Source organism: Procambarus clarkii, chromosome 59 (assembly GCF_040958095.1).
Source record: "Procambarus clarkii isolate CNS0578487 chromosome 59, FALCON_Pclarkii_2.0, whole genome shotgun sequence".
In the NCBI taxonomy this organism is placed as follows: domain Eukaryota; kingdom Metazoa; phylum Arthropoda; class Malacostraca; order Decapoda; family Cambaridae; genus Procambarus; species Procambarus clarkii.
The window spans coordinates 25,440,630-25,463,691 of NC_091208.1; the positions used below are offsets into that span (position 1 = coordinate 25,440,630).

The 23,062-nt window shown below is 41.0% G+C and overlaps 1 protein-coding gene across 3 annotated transcripts in view; it reads right to left on the reverse strand.

Moving 5' to 3' along the window:
- LOC123768263 (pentatricopeptide repeat-containing protein 2, mitochondrial) overlaps positions 1-20,150 on the reverse strand; it is a 146,949-nt gene extending 126,799 nt beyond the window's left edge. Inside the window, exon 1 of one of the 3 annotated variants that reach the window (XM_069307051.1) lies at positions 19,993-20,150. In XM_069307051.1, coding sequence (XP_069163152.1) covers positions 19,993-20,098 — 106 coding nt within the window. In that variant the 5' untranslated portion in view covers positions 20,099-20,150. Of the gene's footprint in view, positions 1-1,178; positions 1,386-19,992 lie in introns of those variants that run through there. The other 2 variants (XM_069307053.1, XM_069307052.1) reach the window with 2 other exon arrangements.
- Between the last annotated feature and the right edge of the window lie 2,912 nt (positions 20,151-23,062).

Sequence of the window (23,062 nt, forward strand, 5' to 3'; positions counted from 1 at the left end):
ATTAATTGTTTTTCGACTACCTAACCTACCTAACCTAATCTAACCTAACTTTTTCGGCTACCTAACCTAACCTAACCTATAAAGATAGGTTAGGTTAGGTTAGGTAGGGTTGGTTAGGTTCGGTCATATATCTACTTTAATTTTATCTCCAATTAAAAAACAATTGACCTCATACATAATGAAATGGGTAGCTTTATCATTTCATAAGAAAAAAATTAGAGAAAATATATTAATTCAGGAAAACTTGGCTTATTAGGCAAATCGGGCCTTGCATAGTAGGCTAAAAAGTGAGTTCTGGCTACTAGGTACGACATATATATATATATATATATATATATATATATATATATATATATATATATATATATATATACAGTATCCACTCAATTTAACGGCCTATATGGGGCTGTACCCTAGTCGTTATTTCCGGAGCTCTGTTATTTCCGAAGTCGGGTCGGGTAATTTTTCAAGTAACATTCAGGTAGGATATATTTTATACTGTATAACTAAAATTAAATAAAGTTCATTGTGTAATTGCATTCCAATTTAGTGCACGGCCGACGATTAAGCCAGTTGCTGGCTGCTGCATGGATGATGTGTGAACACGCTCTGATCAAGTCCAGATGGGTGGGAAAAAATTGATTCATTCCTTTGTATTGCAAAATATTTCATGTATCAATCAGTGAGTTAATATTGTCTTAATAAAATTTTAGAGATGTGTTTTGATTTACCCTGAACAGTGCAGGTAATGTATTTTTAATGTTACGACACAGGGTATGGCGGCCATGCCATAACAATGGCGGTCGAGCCTTGTCACTGAGAGCTAGCCAAGACGAAATATTTTGAGCTCACCTTTTCTCTGCTGACGATAGAATATACATTTGCAGAGACTAATATGTAGCTTTTGTTGAAAAAAAAAACAATTAATATCTTGTAATACTATAATAAAATTGGTAAATTGACTTACTTTTAATGTTACAACACAGGCTGTGGCGGCCATGCCATAACAATGGCGATCGAGCCTTGTCACTGAGAGCTAGCCAAGACGAAATATTTTGAGCTCACCTTTTCTCTGCTGACGATAGAATATACATTTGCAGAGACTAATATGTAGCTTTTGTTGAAAAAAAACAATTAATATCTTGTAATACTATAATAAAATTGGTAAATTGACTTACTTTTAATGAAGCTGAAGATTACGAAGCTGTGATGATTACGTCATCCTCTGCAGCGCTTGTTTTATATTGTTTATATTGTATACAGGGTACATACTGTATGTACACTTATTTTCAGGAACTCACTTCACACAACAGCTAGCCTTACTACTAATTCACATGAGTTCTAATTCTACTTCACTATTGACAATTATTTCTACTGTATATTTACACTGTACAGTATCTTTTTGTCTAGGCTTAATTAATCATTAACACTTACAATACTGTACTCTATCAACACTTTTTACACTAATTTATATGCCTTTCAATCATATTTTATATCGTTAGTGGATGACTTGTCATGACTTGTTGGTGGGAATTCAGCATCGGCGGGTGCAGCATGGCTTGTAGAGCATTCATTGCTGGCGGATGTTCCACGTCTTGTCGATGGGAATTCAGCATCGGCGGGTGCAGCATCGCTTGCAGAGCATTCATTGCTGGCGGATGCTCCACGTCTTGTCGATGGGAATTCAGCATTGGCGGGTGCAGCATCGCTTGCAGAGCATTCATTGCTGGCGGATGCTCCACGACTTGTCGATGGTAATTCAGCATCGACGGGTGCAGCATCGCTTGTCGACGAAGATTTTTCACGAACCGTTGAAATCATGAATTTATCTATTTTTGTCTGAATCTGATTTTCTCTGGCTAACGTTCTGAGACATTGCTTTAAGGCTGTAAGGTGTACATAAAAATTTCCAATAACCTCATGTTTACTTTTTATTGAATATTCAATGAGTTCCTCAACTTGTTCCAATCTTTTCTGATATCCGACACCTCTAGGCAGAGCCTCACCAACATCGTCCGAGTCATCATCAGAGTCATCAGAGTCATTTCCGAGAACACTTTGCGCAATCTGTTCTTCAGTTAACAATTCATAACCAGGATCGTAATCATTTTCTAACCATTCATTGATATCATTCACTTGTACACCCTGACCAGCTTGGAGCAACATTGTTCGGATCGTTTCTTCAAACCCTTCAAAATCATTGGCTTCATTTTCAAAACCTTCGAATTCACTATCAGATACTGCTGCTTCACATCTAGGCCTCTCTGTTAACAGTTTCTTCCATGAATTTGTTAGTGTGGTTTCTTTCACTTTATTCCAAAGCCTAGCCCAGTGGAATATTGCTTCCCTGATTGTGTACTTTGTTACGGTCCTCTCGGGTCGCAACCGGGTTCTTTCTCTGATGTTGTTAGAGGTAGGGTATCCGGCCCCAAGCTAGTAGTGGCTTTCAAGGGATGTGATCCGTAACGCAAGTAAAATAAAAGGGGAAGGGAAATAAAGGCAAAAACTTAATAATATAATTAACACCATCACCATAAATAATATAAAGATTACACGGGGGGGGGGGTATAAACACTATTATCTACACTGTTGTCTTCTTCTGAAGACTCTGGATCTTCACGGTGTTCACGATGCCAAGTTCTTGGTGCTCTTGTGGCCTCACGATTAATCCTTCGAGAATCTTGAGTCTACCCCGGCCACAGGGCAGCCAAAGCACAGATCCACTGGGGGCACCGTCGTGGAGGCCGTCAACCACAAGTCCAGCAGATAGCTGGCAGGTTCCAAATCAGCGACGCTGGCTAGGCCACTCCACGATCGATACTAAGGTCGCGAACCCTTAGTCAGGAGCCTCGTGTGATACCACAGATCACTCTCCTTGCCACAACTCCCCAGTGGTTAAGCGTCTCCTCCAGTCAGTCCCGGATATGACAATCCCTCAACTGCCACTTCACAGGCAGGTCAACACCACAGTGTTCATCCGGGGGCGACTCACAGCTGCTGCAGCAAACACTTGGAGACGAGACGACTGCCTTGGGTAGACTGACTCAACTTCCATTACAGCAGTCCCAGGTCGACTCTGTAATCAGACACGTCATCAGTAACAGGGACACACTAAAGCACCTCACTTACCGGCTTAGACACAAACGCCCGACGTACCCATTCCATAGATAGCGTTGCTGTCTAAGCTCCACCTCACCAGAGGTCAGCAGCGGCTGTGTTACGAGCTAATCATGACTGGAAACTAGCCCTTGAGGCCAGTACACCTCGTCCTCACCAGGTGTCGTCGTCCATTTGGAGGGGGTTTCAGGAGCTGACCCACAGATGGCGTGGTCGTCACTGCTCCAGGCTCGGACGCTGGATTCGGGTCCGTAACACCTCCCCACCAAAAAGAATTTGGTTTGGGGTTCTATAACAGAAAAGACAAACCAAATTAGTACGTGGATACAACTCCACACAGATTCACGTACACTATTAACTGGAATGGTGAGGCTGTCTTGTCCACAGAACTGTACTACTGGGGAACTCTGGCACAAAGGAAACTTTAAGATGGAAGACGATAATCTGTCTGATGTAATCTTCCACCTCTCCACTGCGATGTCAAGCAGGGGCATAATCTCACATTTCTCGAGTAAGGATCGATATAAACACGACCTGGGGCGATTCAACACTTCCCTGTGTCGTGGCACCGATGATGGCTGGTCACAGACGGTATTTCTAGTACCGGTCCGGCGGTCCTTCAGGGAGACGGGCACCTGGAATACAGGGGTCTGATAATTTAGAGTGACAGCGACAGCGGGTAAAACAGTACTTACAGCATACTCCTCTACTAGGCTCACACCTAGTTCCAACAGGGCTGCTCGTACATCGAGGATGGCATTCACTCTGCCACCATCAGGTCGACCAACGTTCCGTATAACGCTGCATTTAGGCTCAGCAAGCACGCGGGGGGTGTCAACCTGTCGGAAACAGTCACTCATAATATCATATCTCGTACCTCCTGTATCTACCATCACCTTCCAGATCCCTTCTTCGACTGCAACACTCACTGTGCACGTCTCCAATCCCTGGGACCTCTTCACGATGTTCATGGGAGCCATCATCTGTCGGATCGTCCACTGGTCCTTACTGAGAACACATACGAGAACAAAACAAAACACCGCTAAGAAACATTTGGCTAACCTAGGGATAAGCTTCCTGAGCCTGTCATGTCCATAGCCGGCAATATCCACTAGCCTGGTTTGGACCAAAGAGGGCACTAGACCTTTCGAACATACCTCACATACCTCTGACGTTTGGGGAATCTCTGGCCGGTTCAATGAACGCTGTACCTTGCCATACCGCAAGTACACATCCGCCTTCACTCCAGACTCTGGGGTATCCGTGGGTGCTTGCACACTAGACCTCTCTTCTTGCTCAGTTGCCTCTGCCATCGTAACCTCATGTTCCTTATCGGGAGAAGAATCAAGAGAGACTGCTAGAATGTTGTAGACTCTGTCGTTAATCTGTAGGCGAGAGGAAGGATTAAACATGTTATCTGATTCCGGGTCTGACTGTACCTGGACATTACCACTGCCTGTTGTTACCTCAGACCTTGCTGTTCCAGCCGACTCGTCCACAATCTTGGGATGATTGGTGCTCCAATCTGTCACCAAGTCGTTGGCTAGTACCACGTCAATCCCAGCTATAGGCAAGGTATCGACTACTGCCAACGTACATGTGCCGCTAAAGTAAGGCGAGTCGAGATGTACCGGCACTAAGGGGGCAACATACTGCGTCCTAGGAAACCCAACCAGGACAACCTTCGGTCTCCCGTCTACTCTCACTCCCTCGGGTAACGAGTCTCTCACGATCAGGGACTGGGCTGCTCCACTATCTCTGAGCACTACGACTGATCTACCAGTATGATCACTCGTTACATACCCGCTTGAAGTGTGAGGGGAAAACAATCTTGGTCCTTCCTGAGTAATCGTAGAGTGGCTTCCTGCTGGTGGTGTTACACAGCTCATCAACATCACCTCCCGACGTGCGCCGCTACCTCTTCTGCCTCGGCACATAGCAGCTACATGCCCTTTCTGCCCACAAGTCCAGCACACCACATTCCTCCTCGGACTCCGGTGTTTCGGACTGTTAGGACTGGTCCTTCGAGGGCTGCTTGGGGGCGTCTTCTTAGCGCTTCGTGGGACGGGGGTCTCCTCTTCGTCATGAGGTTTGTCAAACCGGCATTGGTAATTCCTCGGGACGTACTTAGCAGAAGGCCTATGCGTCAGGATGTATTCCTCAGCCATGGTGGCTGCCGCACTCAAGGTCTCTACCTGCTGTTCCTCTAGGTATGTCTTCAGATCTCCAGACAGACAGTCCTTGAAGTCCTCTAACAGTATGAGCTGCTCGAGGTCTTCTTTGGTCTCCACCTTCCGAGAGGCACACCATTCCTGGAAAAGTCGCTCCTTGATAGTGGCAAATTCGGTGAAAGTGTGCTCTGAGGTCTTTTTCAGGTTCCTGAACTTCTGCCTGTAAGCCTCAGGTACCAATTGGTACGCCATGAGCACGACCTTCTTCACCTTGTCATAGTCGCCAGAGTCATCAAGGGATAATGTGGAGTAGGCGATTTGGGCCTTCCCAGTCAAGACTGACTGTATCATGATGGCCCAATTCTCCCTTGGCCACTCCAAAGAGGCAGCAACTTTCTCGAAGGCTGCGAAGAACTTCGAAACTTCCTTTTCGTTGAATTTTGGGACCATTTTGATGTTCCTCACCGGATCGAAACCACTGGTTTCCGTTGTTGGCCTCCGACCACCTAACCGCAATACTTCTAGTTCATGTTGTCTCTGTCGTTCTTTTTCTTCTCTCTCTCGCTGTTTCTCTTCCCTTTCTCGCTCTTCTCTTTCTCTCTCTCGTTCTTCTCTCTCTCTCGTTTCTCTTCTCTTTCTCGTTCTTCTCTTTCTCTTTCTCGTTCTTCTCTCTCTCGTTTCTCTTCTCTTTCTCGTTCTTCTCTTTCTCTTTCTCGTTTCTCTTCTCTTTCTCTTTCTGCCTTCCTTTCTTCTAATTCTAAATGCCTCATCTCTAATTCTTTATCTTGTCTCTCTCTTTCGATTTCTAATTTCTTCCATTCTATCTCACGATTAATTTCCAAGGCACGCATTTTTACGGTAAGTAAACTTATATTCAGCTCACCTGCATCGCTGTCAATGTCACTGCCTTTATCTTCCTTTTCAGTGGAAGCTACTTCTTCACTTTCTTTTATACCTTGTGCCTCATCTTCCTGTTTTTCTTCGGCCTTCAAATGCCGGTGAACCTTGGACAAGATCTCCACACGGGAATCACTGGCACGGATCTTGATCTCCAGGTAGGCACTCACCAGTACGAGTTCTTGTTTGCTCAGATACTTTAATCTGGCAAGACAGTCCTCCCTGTTCAGAAAAGCCTGAACATTGTCCAGATCGTCGACGGTCGATATTTCTGCCATTGTCACTGAGATGGAAGCACTTAACTAGCACTTAACACACCACTTTCACATTAGCACTTAACGCACCGAGCACTGTTCTACGTCAATATTGCACTTTATCGCACCTAGCGCCTCACTTGCCAATATTGCACATAATTACGCCGGGCACCGCGCTACACAATATTGCACTTAATCACAGCGAGCACCTCGCTCTACAATATTGCACTGAATCACACCGAGCACCGCACTACACAATATTGCACTTAGTCACTCCGAGCACCGCACAGGACGTATAACGTCCTAATAGTCACACACAGGGGGAATTATTTACAGGGATTACGCCACTTCACCACCCCTGTCAAACATACTTGACAAGGGGTCGGATCCCGCTGGGGATGCCAATTATGTTACGGCCCTCTTGGGTCGCAACCGGGTTCTTTCTCTGATGTTGTTAGAGGTAGGGTATCCGGCCCCAAGCTAGTAATGGCTTTCAAGGGATGTGATCCGTAACGCAAGTAAAATAAAAGGGGAAGGGAAATAAAGGCAAAAACTTAATAATATAATTAACACCATCACCATAAATAATATAAAGATTACACGGGGGGGGGGGGTATAAACACTATTATCTACACTGTTGTCTTCTTCTGAAGACTCTGGATCTTCACGGTGTTCACGATGCCAAGTTCTTGGTGCTCTTGTGGCCTCACGATTAATCCTTCGAGAATCTTGAGTCTACCCCGGCCACAGGGCAGCCAAAGCACAGATCCACTGGGGGCACCGTCGTGGAGGCCGTCAACCACAAGTCCAGCAGATAGCTGGCAGGTTCCAAATCAGCGACGCTGGCTAGGCCACTCCACGATCGATACTAAGGTCGCGAACCCTTAGTCAGGAGCCTCGTGTGATACCACTGATCACTCTCCTTGCCACAACTCCCCAGTGGTTAAGCGTCTCCTCCAGTCAGTCCCGGATATGACAATCCCTCAACTGCCACTTCACAGGCAGGTCAACACCACAGTGTTCATCCGGGGACGACTCACAGCTGCTGCAGCAAACACTTGGAGACGAGACGACTGCCTTGGGTAGACTGACTCAACTTCCATTACAGCAGTCCCAGGTCGACTCTGTAATCAGACACGTCATCAGTAACAGGGACACACTAAAGCACCTCACTTACCGGCTTAGACACAAACGCCCGACGTATCCATTCCATAGATGGCGTTGCTGTCTAAGCTCCACCTCACCAGAGGTCAGCAGCGGCTGTGTTACAAGCTAATCAGGACTGGAAACTAGCCCTTGTGGCCAGTACACCTCGTCCTCACCAGGTGTCGTCGTCCATTTGGAGGGGGTTTTGGGAGCTGACCCACAGATGGTGTGGTCGTCACTGCTCCAGGCTCGGACGCTGGATTCGGGTCCGTAACATACTTTTTTTAGATTTTCTAGTGTTCTTTGAGCCCTTGTATCCTTTCCTGTCAATTCATCTTCCTCGCTAGGTAAAACAACTAAAACATCTTCAAGCATTGCTGTTTGGTACATACGTTTAGCAGCAAGGATAACACCTTGGTCCATGGGCTGGATCAAGGATGTTGTGTTTGGTGGAAGTGCCATGCATTTTATTCTGCCATCCCTTGAAATTAACTTGTTAATGGGATGAGCAGGAGCATTATCTAGCAGCAACAATGCCTTAACCTCACTGGCCTTTATTCCACATTTGTTGATCTGGAATTCTCTGACTTCTTTGCAAAAGTGGTTTTCAAACCAGTCCGTAAATATTGTTTGATTAAACCATGATTTTTTAGAATTGTAATATATTACAGGTAATGCCTGCATTATATTTTTTAAGGCTCGAGGATTTTTAGACTTGCCTACCACGGCACATTTTGTCCTGTGAGAGGCATCAGCATTAGCACAGAGCAAGACTGAGAGCCGTTCCTTGCTTATCTTTCGTCCAGGAATATTTTCCTGCATCCTACTGGTTAAGGATGTACTTGGTACAGCTCGCCACATAAACCCAGTCTCGTCAGCATTATATACTTGATATTTGCTTAAATTATTACTGACAATGTACTCGTTTATTTTAGCCTTGAATGAATCAACATTAGTGGGATCAGCACTTGACGCCTCACCAGAAATTTTTTTGGTGTTTGAAATGTTATGCCGAGCCTTAAATCTTCCAACCCACCCATCACTTGCATTGAAATCTTTTACACCTAATTGAATGGCAAGTTTACTTGCTGCAACTTTAAGCTCTTCAAATCTTATTGCCATGCCAATTGTGTGGTGCTGAATAAACCACTTATACACTGCAGCATCCAATTGTGGATACTGACCAGACTTTACTGTTTTTCTCGAACATGCAGCACCAGAAGTAGCACACTCTGTTGTGCTCACATATTTTAATAGAGTATCCTTCTGTTTCTTGATGTCACTTACTGTACTTTTCCCGATGTTAAACTCTGCTGCTGCTCGTGCATGAGAATATCCTTTATCAAGTTTCTTAATTAACTCCAGCTTCTGTGCAACCGTCAGGCGCTTCCTTTGGGTAACTTTTGGCATTTTGTAAATTAAAAAGAAGATCACAATTACAGTACAGTAATATCCTTCACAATTGAAGCTAGCCGCGCGAGTTCACGGTAAACAATAGGAACGCATGGCCCGGCGGAGTACATTCTAGGTCCGTGGGAAAAAAAATACCTAGTGCCTATACTATAAAAGGTATTTAATAAGAAAACAAAGACTTTTGCTTAATAAAAACTGTTTCAAAATATTTTATTAATAATAATTTACAATTTTCTTCATTAAAGTGAATCATTTTAAAAGAAAATTAAGATGTAATATATGACTCTGGACGATCCAGGTCGGTGGCCTGGTCGCCATGCGAGGGGACGCTGATGCCACAACAAACCCAATACCGACCGTCGGTAATATCGACCGCAGACCGGTATAGCAGGCTCCAGATACCGATCTCCCAAACCGGTCGTTAATACCGGCAGATCGGTATAAAAGAGGCCGTTAAATTGAGTGGATACTGTATGTCGTACCTAGTAGCCAGAACGCACTTCTCGGCCTACTATGCAAGGCCCAATTTGCCTAATAGGCCGAGTGATTTTCTTTACAGTATTTTCAATATATTGTTTCCAATTAGTTTATTTGAATTATTTTTATTATGTTATAATAAGAACATAAATTACTGACTTAGTTGTGTTAGTTTAGGTTAGGTTAGATTAAGTAGGGTTGGTTAGGTTTGGTCATATATCTACGTTAGTTTAAACTCAAATTTAAACAAATTAACTTATACATAATGAAATGGACAGATTTATCATTTCATAAGAAAAAATTTGGAAAAAAATATATAAGTTCCAGAAAAATTGGCTTATTAGGCAAATCGGGCCTTGCATAGTAGGTCAAGTATGATGTTCTGGCTACTAGGTGCAACATACATACATATATTATATATATTATATATATATATATATATATATATATATATATATATATATATATATATATATATATATATATATATATATATATATATATATATGTGTCGTACCTAGTAGCCAGAACGCACTTCTCAGCCTACTATGTAAGGCCCGATTTGCCTAATAAGCCAAGTTTTCCTGAATTTATATATTTTCTCTATTTTTTTTTCTTATGGAATGATAAAGCTACCCATTTCATTATGTATGAGGTTAATTTTTTTTATTGGAGTTAAAATGAACGTAGATATATGACCGAACCTAACCAACCCTACCTAACCTAACCTAACCTATCTTTATAGGTTAGGTTAGGTTAGGTAACCAAAAAAGTTAGGTTAGGTTAGGTAGGTTAGGTAGTCGAAAAACAACTAATTCATGAAAACTTGGCTTATTAGGCAAATCGGGCCTTGCATAGTAGGCTGAGAAGTGCGTTCTGGCTACTAGGTACGACATATATATATATATATATATATATATATATATATATATATATATATATATATATATATATTATGTATATATTATGTATATTATATATACATATATATATATATATATATATATATATATATACATATATATATATATATATATATATATTAGTATATTTTGGTAGCAGTCTTTCCTGTAGACATATTTTATTAAATATGACCGAAAAAGTAAGATTAATAATTCTAACACGAATTTTCTCAATCTTTCGTACATTATGCTTCACTGTTGGAGGTAAATCAAAAATCACTTCTCCAAAATTCATTTTTATTTCTAGTCTGACGCGACACGGGCGCGTTTCGTAAAACTTATTACATTTTCAAAGACTTCACAAATACACAACTGATTAGAACTTGCGTTTCCCTGATTTTATATCTACATTTGAGTGAGGTGGGAAGGGTGATGTGGCATTACATTTGAGTAAGGTGGGAAGGATGATGTGGCATTAGAGGATATTAATAGGGTATTAAAAGTATCAACACAAGACAGAACACGAAACAATGGATATTGAATAGAAGTGTTTGTAGAAAGCCTATTGGTCCATATTTCTTGATGCTTCTATATTGGAGCGGAGTCTTGAGGTGGGTAGAATATAGTTGTGCAATAATTGGCTGTTGATTGCTGGTGTTGACTTCTTGATGTGTAGTGCCTCGCAAACGTCGAGCCGCCTGCTATCGCTGTATCTATCGATGATTTCTGTGTTGTTTACTAGGATTTCTCTGGCGATGGTTTGGTTATGGGAAGAGATTATATGTTCCTTAATGGAGCCCTGTTGTTTATGCATCGTTAAACGCCTAGAAAGAGATGTTGTTGTCTTGCCTATATACTGGGTTTTTTGGAGCTTACAGTCCCCAAGTGGGCATTTGAAGGCATAGACGACGTTAGTCTCTTTTAAAGCGTTCTGTTTCGTGTCTGGAGAGTTTCTCATGAGTAGGCTGGCCGTTTTTCTGGTTTTATAGTAAATCGTCAGTTGTATCCTCTGATTTTTGTCTGTAGGGATAACGTTTCTATTAACAATATCTTTCAGGACCCTTTCCTCTGTTTTATGAGCTGTGGAAAAGAAGTTCCTGTAAAATAGTCTAATAGGGGGTATAGGTGTTGTGTTAGTTGTCTCTTCGGAGGTTGCATGGCTTTTCACTTTCCTTCTTATGATGTCTTCGATGAAACCATTGGAGAAGCCGTTATTGACTAGAACCTGCCTTACCCTACAGAGTTCTTCGTCGACTTGCTTCCATTCTGAGCTGTGGCTGAGAGCACGGTCGACGTATGCGTTAACAACACTCCTCTTGTACCTGTCAGGGCAGTCGCTGTTGGCATTTAGGCACATTCCTATGTTTGTTTCCTTTGTGTAGACTGCAGTGTGGAAACCTCCGCCCTTTTCCATGACTGTTACATCTAGAAAAGGCAGCTTCCCATCCTTTTCCGTCTCGTAAGTGAAACGCAGCACGGAACTCTGCTCAAATGCCTCCTTCAGCTCCTGCAGATGTCTGACATCAGGTACCTGTGTAAAAATGTCGTCAACATACCTGCAGTATATGGCCGGTTTCAAGTTCATGTCGACTAAGACTTTTTGCTCGATGGTACCCATGTAGAAGTTTGCAAACAGGACACCTAGGGGAGAACCCATAGCGACCCCATCTACTTGCTTATACATGTGCCCATCCGGGCTCAAGAAGGGTGCCTCTTTAGTACAAGCTTGGAGTAGTTTCCTCAGAATACTTTCTGGCATGTCAAGAGGAGTACAGGCTGGATCACGATACACTCTGTCGGCTATCATTCCGATTGTCTCGTCCACAGGTACGTTGGTAAACAGCGATTCTACGTCCAACGAGGCTCTTATCCCTGTGGCCCGTGCGCCCCGCAGTAAGTCCACAAATTCCTTTGGAGACTTCAGGCTGAAGGCGCAAGGAACATAAGGAGTCAGTAGGCCGTTGAGTCGCTTCGCCAATCTGTACGTGGGTGTGGGTATCTGGCTAATGATTGGCCGAAGTGGGTTTCCAGGCTTGTGCGTCTTGACATTTCCATACGCATATCCAGGTTTATATTCCCCAATGATCTTTGGCAGGTGGAGTCCGGATTTCTTGGCGTTCACAGTTTCGATCAGTTTGTTGACCTTTGCTTTTAATTCGGCTGTAGTGTCCTTCGTTACCCTTTGGAACTTAGTTTGGTCAGAGAGTATGATGTTCATTTTCGCCAGATATTCGTCTTTTTTAAGAATGACATATATTGGCGACTTGTCACCTCTCCTGACAACTATCTCCTTGTTCTCACGAAGGCTTTTAGCTGCCGCTCTAAGCTCGGGGGACAGTATGGTGCTTCTGTAGTTGCCTCGATTCTTTCCTCCTTCTTGTTTCGTGTTCTGTCTTGTGTTGATACTTTTAATACCCTATTAATATCCTCTAATGCCACATCATCCTTCCCACCTTACTCAAATGTAATGCCACATCACCCTTCCCACCTCACTCAAATGTAGATATAAAATCAGGGAAACGCAAGTTCTAATCAGTTGTGTATTTGTGAAGTCTTTGAAAATGTAATAAGTTTTACGAAACGCGCCCGTGTCGCGTCAGACTAGAAATAAAAATGAATTTTGGAGAAGTGATTTTTGATTTACCTCCAACAGTGAAGCATAATGTACGAAAGATTGAGAAAATTCGTGTTAGAATTATTAATCTTACTTTTTCGGTCATATTTAATAAAATATGTCTACAGGAAAGACTGCTACCAAAATATACTAATGTTAAAGTGCACGACCCAGCAGCAAGGAATCAAGCCTTCACGATAAAATATCGCCAGGATCTGATTCGTGATCAGATATACAAGGCAGAGAATGAAATCAAAGACAAAAAAACGCAACTACTTCATGCTACAAACGAGTGGAGAAATAGCAACATCGACCATAGTATCCGTACCCGCATTGAACAACACCTCGACATCCTCACAGACCAACATCACCTCAGCACTGAAACAAGGATTATCAAGAAACTAACAACATTATATGGAGGACCTATGGCAATTCCACGACCAAGAGATGGCTTCCTGAACCTTGCAGGAATTAACCTCACTGAGGACCAAGTCACTCTCCTAAATCTGGGCATAAACTGTCATGTTATGTCCAGACCGAGTGAAATGGCCCGGAAAGTGGAGTTGGAAATTCTGTTGGACGACATATTCGACCTCGAGACACAAAAGAAGGTCACTACCAAAGATACCTTACAAGCAGAACTTATTGTAGAAGGAGGAAAGAATCGAGGCAACTACAGAAGCACCATACTGTCCCCCGAGCTTAGAGCGGCAGCTAAAAGCCTTCGTGAGAACAAGGAGATAGTTGTCAGGAGAGGTGACAAGTCGCCAATATATGTCATTCTTAAAAAAGACGAATATCTGGCGAAAATGAACATCATACTCTCTGACCAAACTAAGTTCCAAAGGGTAACGAAGGACACTACAGCCGAATTAAAAGCAAAGGTCAACAAACTGATCGAAACTGTGAACGCCAAGAAATCCGGACTCCACCTGCCAAAGATCATTGGGGAATATAAACCTGGATATGCGTATGGAAATGTCAAGACGCACAAGCCTGGAAACCCACTTCGGCCAATCATTAGCCAGATACCCACACCCACGTACAGATTGGCGAAGCGACTCAACGGCCTACTGACTCCTTATGTTCCTTGCGCCTTCAGCCTGAAGTCTCCAAAGGAATTTGTGGACTTACTGCGGGGCGCACGGGCCACAGGGATAAGAGCCTCGTTGGACGTAGAATCGCTGTTTACCAACGTACCTGTGGACGAGACAATCGGAATGATAGCCGACAGAGTGTATCGTGATCCAGCCTGTACTCCTCTTGACATGCCAGAAAGTATTCTGAGGAAACTACTCCAAGCTTGTACTAAAGAGGCACCCTTCTTGAGCCCGGATGGGCACATGTATAAGCAAGTAGATGGGGTCGCTATGGGTTCTCCCCTAGGTGTCCTGTTTGCAAACTTCTACATGGGTACCATCGAGCAAAAAGTCTTAGTCGACATGAACTTGAAACCGGCCATATACTGCAGGTATGTTGACGACATTTTTACACAGGTACCTGATGTCAGACATCTGCAGGAGCTGAAGGAGGCATTTGAGCAGAGTTCCGTGCTGCGTTTCACTTACGAGACGGAAAAGGATGGGAAGCTGCCTTTTCTAGATGTAACAGTCATGGAAAAGGGCGGAGGTTTCCACACTGCAGTCTACACAAAGGAAACAAACATAGGAATGTGCCTAAATGCCAACAGCGACTGCCCTGACAGGTACAAGAGGAGTGTTGTTAACGCATACGTCGACCGTGCTCTCAGCCACAGCTCAGAATGGAAGCAAGTCGACGAAGAACTCTGTAGGGTAAGGCAGGTTCTAGTCAATAACGGCTTCTCCAATGGTTTCATCGAAGACATCATAAGAAGGAAAGTGAAAAGCCATGCAACCTCCGAAGAGACAACTAACACAACACCTATACCCCCTATTAGACTATTTTACAGGAACTTCTTTTCCACAGCTCATAAAACAGAGGAAAGGGTCCTGAAAGATATTGTTAATAGAAACGTTATCCCTACAGACAAAAATCAGAGGATACAACTGACGATTTACTATAAAACCAGAAAAACGGCCAGCCTACTCATGAGAAACTCTCCAGACACGAAACAGAACGCTTTAAAAGAGACTAACGTCGTCTATGCCTTCAAATGCCCACTTGGGGACTGTAAGCTCCAAAAAACCCAGTATATAGGCAAGACAACAACATCTCTTTCTAGGCGTTTAACGATGCATAAACAACAGGGCTCCATTAAGGAACATATAATCTCTTCCCATAACCAAACCATCGCCAGAGAAATCCTAGTAAACAACACAGAAATCATCGATAGATACAGCGATAGCAGGCGGCTCGACGTTTGCGAGGCACTACACATCAAGAAGTCAACACCAGCAATCAACAGCCAATTATTGCACAACTATATTCTACCCACCTCAAGACTCCGCTCCAATATAGAAGCATCAAGAAATATGGACCAATAGGCTTTCTACAAACACTTCTATTCAATATCCATTGTTTCGTGTTCTGTCTTGTGTTGATACTTTTAATACCCTATTAATATCCTCTAATGCCACATCATCCTTCCCACCTTACTCAAATGTAATGCCACATCACCCTTCCCACCTCACTCAAATGTAGATATAAAATCAGGGAAACGCAAGTTCTAATCAGTTGTGTATTTGTGAAGTCTTTGAAAATGTAATAAGTTTTACGAAACGCGCCCGTGTCGCGTCAGACTAGAAATAAAAATGAATTTTGGAGAAGTGATTTTTGATTTACCTCCAACAGTGAAGCATAATGTACGAAAGATTGAGAAAATTCGTGTTAGAATTATTAATCTTACTTTTTCGGTCATATTTAATAAAATATATATATATATATATATATATATATATATATATATGTCGTACCTAGTAGCCAGAACACACTTCTCGGCCTACTATGCAAGGCCCGATTTGCCTAATAAGCCAAGTTTTTATGAATTAATATATTTTCTCTAATTTTTTTCTTATGAAATGATAAAGCTACCCATTTCATACTGTATGAGGTCAATTTTTTTTTATTGGAGTTAAAATTAACGTAGATATATGACCGAACCTAACCAACCCTACCTAACCTAACCTAACCTATCTTTATAGATTAGGTTAGGTTAGGTAGCCGAAAAAGTTAAGTTAGGTTAGGTTAGGTAGGTTAGGTAGTCGAAAAACAATTAATTCATGAAAACTTGGCTTATTAGGCAAATTAGGCCTTGCATAGTAGGCTGAGAAGTGAGTTCTGGCTACTAGGTACGACATATATATATATATATATATATATATATATATATATATATATATATATATATATATATATATATATATATATATATATATATATATATATATATATATGTGTGTGTGTGTGTGTGTGTGTGTGTGTATATCACGAAAATAAACACGTGATTAAAAATGTGACAATGTCAGACCACGGAGGAAAAATGAAACAGGAATTTCCTTAAGTACTTTCGTATATTAATACATCTTCAGAAGGAGTGATTTTACAGATCGAGAGATGGGTATAAATAGGCAGGAGAGAATGGTGAAGTGAGGTGAGGTACAATACGTGGACAGCGCAGACGGCCCATTGGCCCATCAGATGCAGCCAATTGGCCCAACCGATGTAGCCCAATGGCCCATCTGATACAGCAAACATACACAGGCACAATACATAGATAATTATAGCATAAAGTGGTAAATATATACAATGAATTAGTGAGACAAATGTTTTTCAATGATCCTACTTAAATCGCCCTTTAACTGATCTATTAAAAATGGATCTAAGTTATATAGACCACTGCTAATATTCAAATTACTTTCTTTTGTGATCTGTATCAAAGCAGATTCAATTATGTTTCTGTTATAGGTGCTTTTACAATTTGTTATTGAAGAAGCACTCTCCCAATCAATTTGGTGAGCATTTTCTAACAAATGAACAAACAAAGCATTAGACAATTGGCCATGTCTTACAGAGTATTTATGTTGCGATATTCTACATTTTAAATCTTTAGATGTTTGCCCAACATAGAACTTATTACATTCTTTACAAGGTATTTTATAAATGACACAATTATCACTACGAGGGCTGTTCCTAACTAATAGCTTACCAACAGTGTTTTCGTAGCTAAACATTACATCTATATTAAAAAGTTTCAAGGCCTTGACAATATTCTCAAACCCAGAGAAATATGGTAAACATAACACATTCTTTGGGCGAATCCTTTCACTGCATACATTATTATAATATGTACGACGTGCTTTGTTACGGCAAACTTCCAAAAAATTCAGTGGGTAACAAAGCTTAAGACCAATCGAATCAATATTCTTAAACTCTTCGTCTAAGAATTCTGGACTCACAACTCGAAGAGCTCTTAGATACATTGAAGAAAAAATTGACTTTTTCACAAAATTTTATTTTTCAGGACATAGATACAATGTGAAAAAGTCAATTTTTTCTTCAATGTATAGAGACTTCAATGTATACGAGACTTCAAGGTCTCGGGAAGATTTCCCGAGACCTGGAACTTCAAGAACAAGAGGTCATAGATTTAAACTAGCTAAACACAGATGCCAAAGAAATATCAGAAAATTCACTTTCACAAACAGAGTGGTAGACGGTTGGAATAAGTTAGGTGAGAAGGTGGTGGAGACCAAGACCGTCAGTAGTTTCAAAGCGTTATATGACAAAGAGTGTTTGGAAGACGGGACACCACGAGCGTAGCTCTCATCCTGTAACTACACTTAGGTAATTACACACACACACACACACACACACACACACACACAGTAAATGATGATATATGATCATCATCATATACACCATCAAAGGTAAAAACCTCAATAAAGTGTTTAAAATAATGAAAGCCTTTTTTCTGGTGGGTCTCCAGTGGTTTCTCGAGCAATGTTTCTAGCCGAAGCCAGTCTTAGCTTAACAAATCAGGCCTCCAAGATCCATCCAGTGCCTATAGAGAGCCACAACCAGAATATGGCTCACTCTACAAGGTGAAGGGGACCTGAAGTTAATCACAAAACTAGAGAAAACCGGCCAGATAGCATCGATGCAATAGAACTAGTGAATGTTCGAAGGAAATTAGGCACCTCAATTTAAACAAACTTAAGTCCTAGGGCATGTACCATACAATCTTGGGTGACTAAAGAGTATGGTGTTTTCTTATATTTAATGTAGTTTGATTACAGCAGTTAGATGTTAGAAATGGTACAACAGCGTTGAAATAGCTTAAGACAAAGATGCTTTTTATGTGCTGCTGGTGGAGTCAGGTTGGTGCTGAAGGTTGCTGGAAGCAGAGAGCTTCCAGTGCCCTGGGGTAGAGGGCTCGAAGGAGGGAAAGAGCAGAGAGCTTGAACGAGGGTGGGAGTGGAGAACTCAGATAAGGGGTGAGAGTGCAGGGCTCGAATGAGGGGGTGAGAGTGGAAAGCTCAATTAAGGCTGGGATTGGCTGTCTGCTCTGTTGAGAGGCTTGTAGCATCTGGTGTAAGAGTTGGAACTAGACTGACTATTCTATGTCTTCAGTGACTGTGAAGATATCTGTTCACCTGACTGTGTTGTACCCTGTTTTCTTTCTTATTTGGCAGGCTTATCATCATTTGGTCTGATGGGAAACTTGTTGGCTAATTTCGGCTGTCCTAAACATTTCATGGAAATTTTTTCTACAGGTTTATTAATTGGATAGTGAGTATGGTTGCATGTCTCATTAGCAATTACTGTATGGGGTTTGTTGGGAACTTTTAAATGCTTGGGATAGATTTTCTTGTAGTATTGAACAGCTTGGGGATAATTTAAATGGCTGCTACATAAATGACTGCTAACCTAACCTTACATTACTGTATCTCTAATGTGGTTGATACAGGTGAGGCACAAAACTTACCTCACCTAGGGTGCCAGCAACTCTAACCCATAACAAATCAAAGCCTAAACACAGCATCTATATAAAGAAATGTAATTTAGTATTCATGTAATGCCATCACTGTACTACCAGGATCCATCATAAGGGTCCTGGTAGTATAGTTGGGTTCTTTTTTGACTCACAATAGAGTATTTCGGGTTTGAATCCCAGGCGGGAGAGAAATGGTTGGGGGTGCATTTCTTACCACCTAAACCCCCTGAAATTATTGTATGTAAATATTGTTTGAGATTAATTGTGCTTGGGATTTTCTCAGCTGTAGATGAGGATATTTCCTCACTTTATTGTAATATAAATATTGCATTTTTGTATTATAAATAAAAGAGAAACAAAATACCCCCTGTCCACCTAGCTGTAAATGGGTACCCAGGAGTTAGTCAGCTTGTTGTGAGGTTGCATCCTGGGTCAGTAATTACTGGGGTCCCGGTAGTATAGTCGGATTCGTTCTCAACACACAATAGAAAATTCCGGGTTCAAATCCCGGGCGAGACAGAAATGGATGGGTACATTTCCTTTCACCTAATGCATCTGTTCCCTTAGCAGTGAGTAGGTACTCAGGAGTTAGTCAACTTGTTGTGGGGTTGTATCCAGGGCAGGATCAGTAATTCATCCTTAGGGGGAGGGGGGGAGACCATGATAAAAGCCAAACGTGTATTTTCTGGATTCCTGTCCCCCGACAAAATTATTATTAATTAATTCGACCCAGGGAAGGAAGGGGACCTCGATATAAGCCTAACATGTACTGTAGATATAAAGTGGTCGCCTGTTCCTGTCAAAATTAATTATTAATATAATTAATTATTGTATGGCCCAGTTCTATCTCCTTACCTCCATAGGCATATAGGCATTGCATATCTAGGCCTGCCATACAAAATAAAAATACAATTATACATAAACTGCAGGAAATTTTAGATACGAAACCTTGAATTGTACTATTATGCTTACACTGTATCCTGCCCATGTTCCTTTAAGTAAAACTAAGAGAAAAATAATTCATTAATCACATCTCTCAGCCTGACATTAACTTATAAGTCACAACTTAATCATTCCAAAGATTTACCTGATGGTCTGATCAAATTTGCTACTCTTGAGCCACATAGCGTTGGCGTACCGGTCAATATTGCTCGCCATATATTAGAAACACCTGAAACACCTGACACAGCCATCCCGGTCTTCTTCACTGAGCTGCTATCTTCGGGTTGTTGTTGACACAGAGTTCATCAGCTGAATCCGGATTCTCAACTCGTCACAGCGACCCGGATTCTTGGGTGGATAAATATTAGTTAGATTGGTTTCTAACTGTCGGGATAGTAATTAAACCAGTTAATAGACCTTTCGAGGCCACTCTAGGTCAACCTAAGATGCAATACAATACAATACAATACAATACAATACAATACAATACAATACAATACAATACAATACAATACAATACAAATATAAATATAAATAAATAAATAAAAAATAAATAAATGTTTATTCCGGTAACGTACATACATACAAGAGGTTTTACAAAAATTGATAGATTTATAGATAGAGCTAGTACATACAATGCCTAAAGCCACTATTACGCAAAGCCCTTCGGGCAGGAAAGACATTAAAGACTAAAACTTAATACTATTTGAGATTAAAGTATAAAATGTGTTGAGAACAAATAAAAATAAAAAAGGGGGAACCTGGCAGAAAAAGCAGCACAAATAACAATTAGGTCGACAAACAGCATTGTTTAAAAAAACAGACTGGGTTGACAATATAGGGGTAAGGTAGGTTACAGGGAATTTATTAGGTAGTGATTAGTTTTTATCTTAAACTGGTTGAAAGAGGTACAGTCTTTAACATGATTGGGAAGGTCAATCCACATTCTGGGTCCCTTGATTTGTAGAGCATTTCTAGTTTGATTAAGTCGTACTCTAGGAATATCAAAACTGTATTTATTTCTGGTGTGGTGCTCATGGGTTCTGTTACAACCTTCTAGGAATCTTTTGAGGTCAGGATTGGCATTACAGTTCAGCGTTTTATATATGTATAATACACATGAGAGAATGTGCAGTGACTTAATATCTAACATATTCAGAGATTTGAGTAGGGGTACCGAGTGATGTCTGGGGCCAGAGTTGGATATTGTCCTAATAGAAGCTTTGTGTTGAGTAATTAGAGGACGTAAAGGATTTTGGGCAGTAGAACCCCAAGTACAAATACCATAGTTGAGATATGGATAGATGAGGGAGTAATAGAGCGTCACCAGGGTGTGGCGAGGTACATAATATCTGATCTTAGAAAGAATGCCAACAGTTTTTGAAACTTTTTTTGATATATTTAGAATGTGTCCCTGGAATTTCAGCTTGTGGTCAATGAGAACGCGTAGGAATTTGCCATCTATTTGGTTACAAATTTGGGTATTGTTTATCCTGAGATTTATTTGATTAGAGGATTTATTGCCAAACAGAATATAGAAAGTTTTGTCAATGTTAAGGGTGAGTTTGTTGGCAGTTAGCCAAAGATGGACTTTATTTAGCTCAGTATTCACTGTGGCATTTAGAACAAGGGGGTCAGGACTGGAGTAAATGAAGGTTGTGTCGTCAGCAAATAAAATTGGTTTGAGGTGTTGGGAGGCATTTGGAAGGTCATTAATGTAGATGAGAAAGAGGAGAGGGCCAAGTATGCTGCCCTGAGGAACACCAATGTTGATGGGTAGGGTGGGAGAAATTGAATTATTCACAGAAACATACTGGAGCCTGTCAATAAGGTAAGACTTGAGGTATTGCAGGGAGTGTCCTCTGACTCCATAATGATGTAATTTAAGAAGAAGGTTTTGGTGGTTGACAGTGTCAATACAATACAATACAATACAATATAGTTTCTTAGATTAAGGACCTGCCCGAAACGCTGCGCGTATTAGTGACTTTACAAGAATGTAATTATTATGCTATGTATCCTCACAATCCCAATGTACCTTGTTGTATATATATAAATAAAATAATAATAATAATAATATAAAGCAATACATTACAATCAACATATAAAATTATACTACACTCAGCATGTAAACCATTTATTTATTTATTTATTTATTTATTTATTTATTTATTTATTTATTTATTTATTTATTTATTTATATGCAAGAAGGTACATTGGGTTTATGAGAGAACATAGCATGGAAGTTTTTACATTCTTGTAAAGCCACTAACACCATAGGGAAGGTCCATAATCTAACAGATAATTTTAAGTAGGTAATTTCTAGCAAAATTGAAAAAATGTTTAAAGGTACATTGTAAGAAAATTTGACAAAGATTAGTAGGTACATTAAAGTCAAATTTAAAGTTTATCAACGGATACATTGTATCATAATTTGAGTATTATTTCAAGGTATAATGCAGTAAAATATGCGTTCAATATAACAACCATGATATAAGGTGATAGTAATGATTACAATGATAAAGTTGTATGGTTTAGGTACATATATTAAGGGGATTGGGTAGCACAAGATACAGTGCGAGTTTAAAGCACTAAGTAGGAAACTATGACGATGAAATTAGGTGCAACCATGAAGGGTATATATTTTCCCAGTTCAAAATGAAGGGCTTGAACGCCAACTTAATTCTGAGAGCAGTCTACACAATTAATAACACTGGACTAGTTGAAACTCCAATTTTAGAAACTTAATACTGAGGGACAAGGTTAATAAAAATCAACTAATATTAACTGGATACTTTAATACTGACTTACATCAACTTGATAACTCATTTGTTGCCAGCTTCTTCAACTGTATGAACTCCTGTAGGTTTTCGCTCGTGATTACTAACCCAACGAAAATTACTGAAACAGCTGCAGGCGATGAGTCATAATAACGTGGCTAAAGTATGTTGACCAGACCACACACTATAGAAGGTGAAGGGACGACGACGTTTCGGTCCGTCCTGGACCATTCTCAAGTCGATTGTGAATGGTCCAGGACGGACCGAAACGTAGTCGTCCCTTCACCTTCTAGTGTGTGGTCTGGTCAACTGACACAGCTGCCACCACCATTGACCACATCTGGACTAACATAACTCATCCCTAGACTCATTAAAGGGATTCTTACTACAGTTAATACAAACAGAATCCCGGGTTCCCGATTGTGAGTCTGGAAC